This window comes from Setaria viridis, chromosome 9 (assembly GCF_005286985.2).
Source record: "Setaria viridis chromosome 9, Setaria_viridis_v4.0, whole genome shotgun sequence".
In the NCBI taxonomy this organism is placed as follows: domain Eukaryota; kingdom Viridiplantae; phylum Streptophyta; class Magnoliopsida; order Poales; family Poaceae; genus Setaria; species Setaria viridis.
In genome coordinates, this window is record NC_048271.2 from 540,783 (window position 1) to 550,495 (window position 9,713).

Below are 9,713 nucleotides of genomic sequence, written 5' to 3' on the forward strand. Positions count from 1 at the left end.
GACGAGGACGTGCCAGAGGAGGTCGACCGGGCTGAGGACTCCGTGCCAATTGGACGCCGAACATGGCATGCCATGCAGAAGCTACCTACCTCCAAATCTCAGAAGCTGAGCTTCAAGAGGAAGACGGCAGCTGGTAGGAAGGAGAAGGCTGCCTCGAGCACAACCTCTGCGCCCAGGTCGGCCAGCGAAGCGGACAAGGAGTCAGACATGCCGAGCCCGACTGGCAAGAAGAAGACTGAGCTCCTTGAGATGACTGCGGCCGACACGGAGCATGATGGAGCGAATGTGTGTTGTTGCCACCACCACCCTTGCATCCCAAGTTCTAGGTGAAGCAGAGCACCATGTAAGTGCAATCTAGTTATATTATATGTCTTGTGGTTCCTTTTCTACCTGTCTTGCTTAAGTTGCCTCTTGCACTGACAATGCAGGAAGGTCGTGCTTGATGATGAGTCTGGTACGCAGCTGATTGGTTGCTCATCCCTTCTCGAAGGGGCGAGCGGCCGCGTCCCTAAACAGTCGCCACCTCCGGAGGCCGGGGAGGAGTCAAGATAGTCGTGCCAGAGGAGGAGTTGTACAACCCTGGTGCCGCAGCAAGGCGTAGTCGGGGATACTCCCGCTTCTTCGAGTTCAGCTGCTGCGGACGCTGCTGTGGTTGGCTCCAGGGCCGTGCATGTGTCTGGTGAGGGAGCCAGAGTCAAGCCTCACATGGAAGAGCTGCCCAGGGATGATCCGCTATTGGAGAGGTTCGCCGGGAATGCTTGTGTGGACATGCAAGGAGAGGATGATCCTGATACCCTGGACTTTTCCGGGACGAGCCTTGATGGGGATGTGGTGCAGGACAAGAAAGGCCTGGTCTAGCTGCGGAAGTCGTCCTCTAGGATTTCTGAGTTGCTATTTGTAAGTATGCCAACCAACTTGGAGAACCTTTATCTTAAATCTGTATCTTTGCAGTGCTCTAACTTTTAGAATGTGAATAGAGTCTAGCCGTGCGTGCTCATAAGAGGGCAGACATGATCCAGCAAGCCGAGCAATATCGCCTGAAGGTAGAGCAACTTGAGGCTGACCTCAGGAAGGGCAAAGAGGATGTCGTGCGGAAAGACCTGGAGCATGCCTTGCAGAAATAGATTCTTGCTGCACACTTGAAAGGTATGTTGTTCTGACCTGTCAACTCGGTTCTGTCCTTGAAGTCTTTGTGCTGATGTGTGCTGGTTCAAATGAGCAGATGTCGAGGCGAGGGAGTAAAGGTTCAAACAACACCTGAAAGAGTGTGAGGATTTAAATGCTCATCTCCAACAAGAGCACGACGTGGTGGTTCACTGTGAGTACGCTTTGTCACAGAAGCTGGGTTACGAGGCTAGCTTGTGCAAAGATACTGACCGCTGCCTCGAAGGTGCAATGCAAAGTCTTCAACATGACCAATTGGTGATTGCAGGGCTGGAGGTAGAGCTGGAAGATCTGCGCAAGGCGGCCGGCTATGTGATTGACATGGTCCAACCGGAGACCGACCCAACCACACCGACGCTAATTCTCGATCGCCTGAAGGCTGCACCTGGTCGGCTGAAGGAGCTGCTGAAGGACACCGCGGTGGAGTGCATCAAGAATGTCTTGGCATTGTTGAATACACACTTCCCACGGATTCCCTTGGAGCGTGCTGGTGCAGGGGTTGCGGCTGACTTCAACGTAGAGAAGCTTCCAGAACTGGCCAACCAGTTTAATGATGTAGTGGAAAACATTGTTGATGAGCTGGACCTGTAAAATGAAACTTGTGGTGTATCAAACTATGTGATAATACATGTGATGTAATTGTCTTAACGTATGTGGAAAGAAAGGGGCTCCATCCCTTTCTTGGTGTATACGACAGGACAGCGTGTAGCTGAGGCCTGTAGCCGCTAAGCGCCTAGCCTTGCCTGACCACCATCCTACTGAGAGCGGATCTCGAGCTTGTAGGAGGGGTAAACACAAGGTTGTCTAGGTTTTGCGAGCTAGGACACCGACCACACGAGTTAGTCGTATTGCCTTGAGAGGGGAGGAGAAGGATGCAAGACCTAAAGGTCAACGCTTGGGGGAAGCCCCAAGAGTGGGTGGTCTGTCGAACAGGTCGGACAGCCCGCGTGTGTCAGGAATAGCTTAGGCAAAGGAACAGGAAGATAGTAGGTACGCAAAGAACCTTGGAGGTTTTATTCATTTAGTAAAAAGGGAAAAAATAATACATAGCTTTTAAGCCCTAAGGGTAGAAGCGCCGCAGGTGCTCGATGTTCGACAGATTGGGGACGCCTGAACCGTCCACCCATTGGAGTCAATAGGTGCCTAGCTGAATGACTTCTTTGATGATGAAGGGGCCCTCCCAGGGGGCGAACAGCTTGTGCATGTCCTTGGTGGACTGGATCCGACGAAGCACCAAATCTCCAGCGTTGAAGGAGCGTTCTTTAACATTTCGATCGTGGTAGCGCCGTACCTACTGCTCGTGGCATGCATGCTGAATGAGAGCTGCCACTCGATGCTCCTTGAGGTTGTCGATGTCAACCCGCCGGCTTGTTTCCCCCTTGCCTTCCTCATAGTACTGGATGCATGGGGCGCCAAAGGCTACGTCGGACGGCAAGATGGCCTTTGAGCTGTATACCATGAAGAAGGGAGTGTAGCCAGTAGCCCAACTTTTCAGGGTTCGTAGGCCCTAGAGGGACTGGAGGACCATCCCATTCGCACATTCAACTTGTCCATATCAGCGTGGGTGCGATACTAAAGAGTAGTATACGTCGATGAGGTTGTCCTGGCAAAAGTCCCAGAACTCGGAGCCTGTGAACTGCTTGCCAAGGTCAGTGATGATCCTGTTTGGAACTCCAAAGCGATGTGCGATCTCGTTTATGAATTGGGCGGCTTTAGCCGACTCGATGTTGGTGATAGCCTTGACCTCAATGCATTTGGTGAATTTGTCAACAACCACAAAGATGTGAGTGTAGCTGCTTGGGGTGGTCTTGAAGGGTCCGACCATATCCAGCCCCCAGCATGCGAAGGGCCAAGATGGTGGGATTGTGCGTGGGACTTGGGCTGGTAGGTGTTGTTGCTTGGAGAAGAATTGACACCCTTTGCACCTTTGGATGAGCTCCTTTGCATCGGCTACCACTATTGAGCAATAGAAGCCAGAGCGAAATGTCTTGCCGACCAAAGTGCCCGACACACCTTTGCATGTGCTCGAGTGAATCTCGTGAAGGAGGTCAATGCGCTTACTACGCAGAATGCACTTCATCAAGATGCCTGTAGACGCGGCCTTTCTATAGAGTTCCTTCCCAATGACGACATAGTTTGCGCTGCGCCAAGCTAGTTTCTCATATTCTATCTTGTCCTCTGGCGCTAGCTGGTCGGTGATCAAGGGTATGAACAGAGTGCGCTAGTTTTCTTCTGCGTCAATCATCATAGGTTGAAGCCTCAGCACTGCCGTTGACCTAGTCCAGGTCCAGAATCTTGATGGAAGGTTTCCAGGGATCTTGTACGAAGATGCCAATCGGGACTTGTGCATGCTTGGAGCTGAGCTTGGACAGGACCTCAGCGGCGACGTTGTGTTCCCTAGGGACATGGTGGAACTCGAGACCATCGAAGTAGGCCTTAAGCTTGCGGATTTTTGCATAGTAAGTATCCATGGTTTTCTTGGTGCAGTCCCAGTTCTTGTTGACCTACTCGATGATGACCTTGGAGTTGTCGTACGCAACGATGCGCTTGATCCCGAGGGAAATGACAATGCGGAGGCCATGGATGAGAGCCTCGTCCTCAACGCCATTGTTGGTGGCCTTATAGTGGATTTGAAGAACATACTTAAGTTGCTCGCCCTTGGGGGATATGAAGAGGACCCCCACGTTGGCTCCTTCAAGGTTGAGGGCACCGTCAAAGTACATTGTCCAATGTTCCGGCCTCTCCAAGCAGAGCGGCTTCTAGATCTCTGTCCATTCAGCCACGAAGTCGGCTAGGATCTGCGACTTGATCACATGACGTGAGCAGAAATCGAGGTCAAACTCCCCGAGCTCTATAGACCATTTGACAACTCAGCGTTGACATCCCTGTTGTGGAGGATTTTGCCAAGTGGGTATAAGGATACTACCTGGATCTTGTGCGCCTGGAAGTAGTGGCGTAGCTTGGGACACAAGATTAGGATTGCGTAGAGCAATTTTTGAACTTGTGTGTAGCGAATCTTGGAGTCGCTTAGGACCTCGCTGACATAGTAGACCGATCTCTACACCATGTGTGCATGGTCGGGCTCTTATTGCAGATGTAGAGTTGAAGCGTTTCCTGGTCGGCTGGGGCCGTCATGACGGGGGGAGTTGTATGGAAGGCTTTGAGCTCTTTGAGTGCCTTGCTAGCCTCGTCATCCCACTCGAACTTGTCCACATTTTTTAGTAGCTTGAATAAAGGTAGTCCCTTTTTGCCGAGTTTGTTGATGAAGCAGCTGAGGGCTGCCATCATGCTGGTGAGTCTCATGATGTCTTTCTTGTTAGCTGGCCTTGCCATGTTCTTGATTACATCAACCTTGACGGGATTGGTTTCGATGCCACGTTAGCTAACCATAAAGATAGGACACTGAAGACACATTTCCATGATGCGATCTAGCCCCGTGATCAAGTCGGAGGCGTGGGTGGGCGTGTTGCCGTGAGGATGTGTGGAACCCTCTCTGAGAGAGAGATCACCGACCTGCTGCGCAAGCAGCGTGACGATCCTCGGGTGAAGACCTTGCTCCGTCGAAGTAGATCCGACGGATGCTGAGCTGGCGGCGAACGTCGAATTGTCGAAGAAGGTGGTGGAGTCGGAGTCCACCGGCATGCTCCCAAAGTGAAGCTGGATCGGATTGGCGAAGATGTCCTTCATGCTCTCGGGGAAGACGACGTCGGGGCGAGATGCCATCAAGCTCGCTGGGAAGGATCTCACAATCACCCCTACCTGGCACGCCAATTGTCAGATTTAGTAGCCCGACAGTCCACCAGGGGTTACCCAAGGGGTTGATTTATAGGTAGGAAGGATTGCGAGATCAAAAACTCGAAGGTGATCACAAGAACACGAGGGTTTAGATAGGGTCGGGCCTTCGGAAAGTAATACCCTATGTCCTGTATTTTGGTGGTTTGTATTGCTTGAGAATTGAGATGCTCTCGGGAGGCCCCTTGGCCACCTTATATAGGCTGACGACCTAGGGTTACAAGTCGGTTTGAATCTAATCTAGCTGGTTGTTACATGAAAAACAATCTGAGTCGGATTACAACAAGTATCCCGCAATATTTGGGCTGATTTGAATCGCCTAGCCTCCTTGATTTGTGCTCCAAGTATCTTCTCATCCTTGGCCCGCATGTTTTGGTTGGGTGGGCCCACTTGTCAGGACCGGCCAGTATCCTGGTCGGTGGGGATCCATGGGATACCCATATCCCTCATATTATATTAGGGTTTGTGCACATCTACGTTCATAAAGATAACTGTGCATGCATGTATATATGAACGTCTTGCAAAAACACACATATTGATCACCAAATTAAATCAGTGGCCCATATCATATCATGAATGCTTATCATGGCCGACTTGGCAATGATGTCAGAGATGCATAAGGTGATGCAAACCTTGTGTTTAATTTTGGCTATTTCTGTTAATTTTGCAAGTTTGTGCATGTGAGAATATGAATATGGCATATGGCATTCTTTGGCATTGGTCCTTTCATTATTTGGATGGCGCGGGGATTAAGAATTGCGCACATACATCAAGTAATTGTTATTTGGAAGTACTCCCTCCATCCATAAAAGAATGCAATTCTGCAACAATATCATGATTTACTGTGTTAAGTTTGACCTATTATAGATGAAAGAGTATAAATATATATAATATTAAATAAACATCATTAGATTAATTACGAAATGTATTTTCATAATAAATTAATTTGGAACCATAAATGTGAATACTATTTACTACAAACCTGGTCAAATGTGAAGTACTTTAACTGGCACGTATATCATAGTTGCATCCTTTTCAGGACAGAGGGAGTATCTAAGTATCTATCTGCATGTGGGCGCGTGAATCGAACAGCCAAGAGGCGAGCGCTGATTGTGATTGATTCTAAAATTAAATTGATTCCAACGCCTGCCGGCTACTTGTTTATTTAATCTTCTCTTGTCGCTAGATTACGAGAATCTTGCACTGTTTGATAAGCAACGACGAGAGGAGATTTATATAGTAGAAGACTTTGACGGAGCAGCCAGCTGGTCAAGATTATCAAACGCAAGCAACCTACGTGATATTGGTGATGCATGACGAGCACTTGGTGATGCATTCGGTGACGCACACCTTGTGATTAACTTTGTTTGTTTATGTTAATTTTGCAAGCTAGGCTCCACGTGATATAGGCATTCTTTGTCGCTGGTCCTTGCATTAATTATTTGGACGGCGCGGATTAAAAATACATCAGCAATTATTGTTACTTGCATTATTTGGACGGCGCGGATTAAAAATTAAAAATTGATTCCAACGCCAGCTTGCTGCTTCTTCATTCAATGAGTCTCGATCACGCACGTCACGGATGCAATGCCGACTACTTATTTTAAATGTCTTGTCTTAGCAGTTGTCAATATTCTTGAGCAGAACACGCCTTAATTCGTGATAGTCTCGGATCTTCTATCATGTCTAAACGCTCGGACATGAGACAAAGATCTCCGTAGCAGCAGTGCCAGTACGTGTACATGAGGCAAACATCTCACACGCAGTGGCAATGGCTAAATAGAGGCTGAGAATCTAAACGTAATAGCTTAACTACTTGGGAGAATTATAGCCTTTCACTGTCCTAATGGCCTTTCACTATACTTAATGGCTAATGGCCTTTCACTATAAAAATCACATTCAGTTGACACAAGCTAATGGCCTTTCACTATACTAATTAAGCACCATTACGAGGTTAAAAAAACGGTGAGGTCTAGGATTTCGCCGGGAGGGGAACCTTTTGAAGTTTTAATTGGACATGACATAAGTGCGGGTTTTTGTGCAACGTGCCAATTTCTTTTGTATTAACCACGTATGCAGAATAAGCACTATATGCACACATCGAACAACTTAGTGTATCGTGGGAACAACATTAGCAATTTTTTAAACTAAAATGAAAGAAATGATGCGCTTTGTGTATGGTTGATGGACTTTACTATTTCTTTCCAGAGCACGCAATGCACGCATATTCATGTAGAAGAAGAGAATTGATACAACGCGAGCCAAACCGAACACTCTAAGACTCTGTTTGGGAGGGTTTCTCCCAAAACGGATTTACCGGTGAAGCTAAAGTCAGTGAAGCTAAAAATAATACTTCACCCGGCTTCTAGTTCATTTTAACACCGGTTTAAAAATAACTTCATGCTACAATACCTCGTTTTGCACAAAACAGGCGAAGCCGAAGTTAAGATAAACCTCGCCAAACGGGGATAAACTGTTTAGGCAAAACAATGCGCGACCTACGCAACGGATAGATATATAAAGCGAGAAGCACCTACGTCACATTAATTCCACACCTAGGAACAATGGCCACCCCACTGCTCCCCTCCGAGCTCCTCGCCGGCCTGCCGCAGCAATGGCTGCTCGGCCTCTCGCTTCTTCTCCCTGTAGTCCTGCTTGCGTCGTCCTACCTCTTCCTGGCGACCAAGACGACCAAGAACGGGGCGCGTCGTCTGCCGCCGGGCCCCGCTCAGGTGCCTGTCCTGGGCAACCTGCACCTTCTGGGCCCGCTGCCGCACCGGAACCTCCGGGACCTTGCCCGGCGGCACGGCCCCGTGATGCTGATGCGGCTGGGCACGGTGCCGACGGTGGTGGTGTCCAGCGCGGCGGCGGCGCGGGAGGTGATGAAGGAGCACGACATCGACTGCTGCAACCGGCCCGTGTCGCCGGGGCCCAAGCGCATCTCCTACGGCCTCAACGACATCATCTTCGCGCCCTACGGCGAGCAATGGCGCGAGATGCGCAAGCTCTTCATCGTCGAGCTCCTCAGCATGCGCCGCGTCCAGGCCGCGTCGTACGCGCGCGAGCAGCAGGTTGACAGGATGATCGCCCGCCTGAGCCGCGCGGCGCCGGCGACGGCGGTGGCGCTGAACGAGCACGTCTTCGCGGTGGCAGACGGCATCGTCGGCACGGTGGCGTTCGGGAACATCTACGGCACGGAGCGGTTCGCGCACAGGGAGCGGTTCCAGCACGTGCTGGACGAGGCCATGCACGTGATGGCCAGCTTCTCCGCCGAGGACTTCTTCCCCAACGCCGCTGGCCGCCTCGTCGACCGCGTCACGGGCCTCGTCGCCCGACGCGAGCGCATTTTCAGGGAGCTCGACGCCTTCTTCGAGACGGTCATCGACCAGCACACGGACCCCGCGCGCGTCGTCCCCGAGAACGGCGGCGACCTCGTCGACGTCCTCGTCAACCTGTGGAAGGAGAACCGGGGCACGTTCCGCTTCACCCGAGACCACGTCAAGGCCCTCATCATGAACACGTTCATCGGCGGGATCGACACGAGCTCGGTGACGGTGCTGTGGGCGATGTCGGAGCTGATCCGGAAACCGCGGGTGCTGAGGAAGGCACAGGACGAGGTAAGGGCCGTCGTGGGAGGCAAGCCGCGCGTGGACCCCGACGACGTGCCCAAGCTCCCGTACCTCAAGATGATTGTGAAGGAGACCCTGCGCCTGCACCCGCCGGCGACGCTGCTGGTGCCTCGGGAGACGGTGCGGGACGTGAGGATCGGCGGGTACGACGTGCCGGCGAGGACGCGCGTGTTCGTGAACGCGTGGGCGATCGGCAGGGATCCGGCGAGCTGGGCGGACGCCGAGGAGTTCCACCCGGACAGGTTCGAGGGGAGCAACGTGGACTACAACGGCGGGCACTTCGAGCTGGTGCCGTTCGGGGCGGGGCGGCGGATCTGCCCGGGCCTCGCCATGGGCGAGACGAACGTGAGCTTCACGCTGGCGAACCTGCTCTACTGCTTCGACTGGGCGCTGCCGGAGGGGATGGCGGCGGAGGACGTGAGCATGGAGGAGGCCGGCGGGCTGACGTTCCACCAGAAGATGCCGCTGGTGCTGGTGCCCACAAGGTACCACCACCGCACGGCGACGGCGTAGTGTAGTAGTAGTCGTCATCGTATCGTCGACGATTGAATAAAAGATAAGCGTGCGCGACGTAGGTGCCTCACCTTGCATCGTCGTTGCAGTAGCTTGTAGACTTGAAAACCCAAAAAAAACAAGAAAAAAATGGTGACACTCTAATCAGCAAGTAATTTTATACTTGACACACTCTTGTACGGATCCCGATCGAGCCGTGGTGGTGACACTCTTTGTACGGCCGCGCGTAGTGTCCAAGATCACTCATGAACATAATATGTAAATGTGATCATTTTGTCAAATAAAACTGAGTATAGTAAACCAAGTAAATATGATATAGCCGCATCAAAAGTATGATTATCAACTTACAAATAACTATCTAGAACCTTTCGGTCACAATAATAATTCCTATCCTACAGGTGCCCACATCCTTTATTAACCAACATTTCATATTGTTTTGGACCTCACAAACACTATAGAAGCAATAAACAACAATGATCATCAACACTGGCTCTTGTATCCAGTGGGCACAAGCACGATACAAGACGAATGCTGCTGATCACGGACCGGGAGTAACTGTTATGCTGGCTTTTTCTACAGAAGCCCGGTATAGTAGCTCGGTTGCATCTCGGCTCA

General features: G+C 51.0%; 1 protein-coding gene across 1 annotated transcript; it reads left to right on the forward strand.

Annotated features, from left to right (window-relative positions):
- Positions 1–7,456: 7,456 nt before the first annotated feature.
- LOC117837674 (4-hydroxyphenylacetaldehyde oxime monooxygenase) lies at positions 7,457–9,495 on the forward strand. Its single transcript, XM_034717406.2, has one exon. It carries the CDS (start codon positions 7,521–7,523, stop codon positions 9,096–9,098), a length of 1,578 nt encoding a protein of 525 aa, XP_034573297.1. The 5' UTR covers positions 7,457–7,520; the 3' UTR covers positions 9,099–9,495.
- Positions 9,496–9,713: the final 218 nt, after the last annotated feature.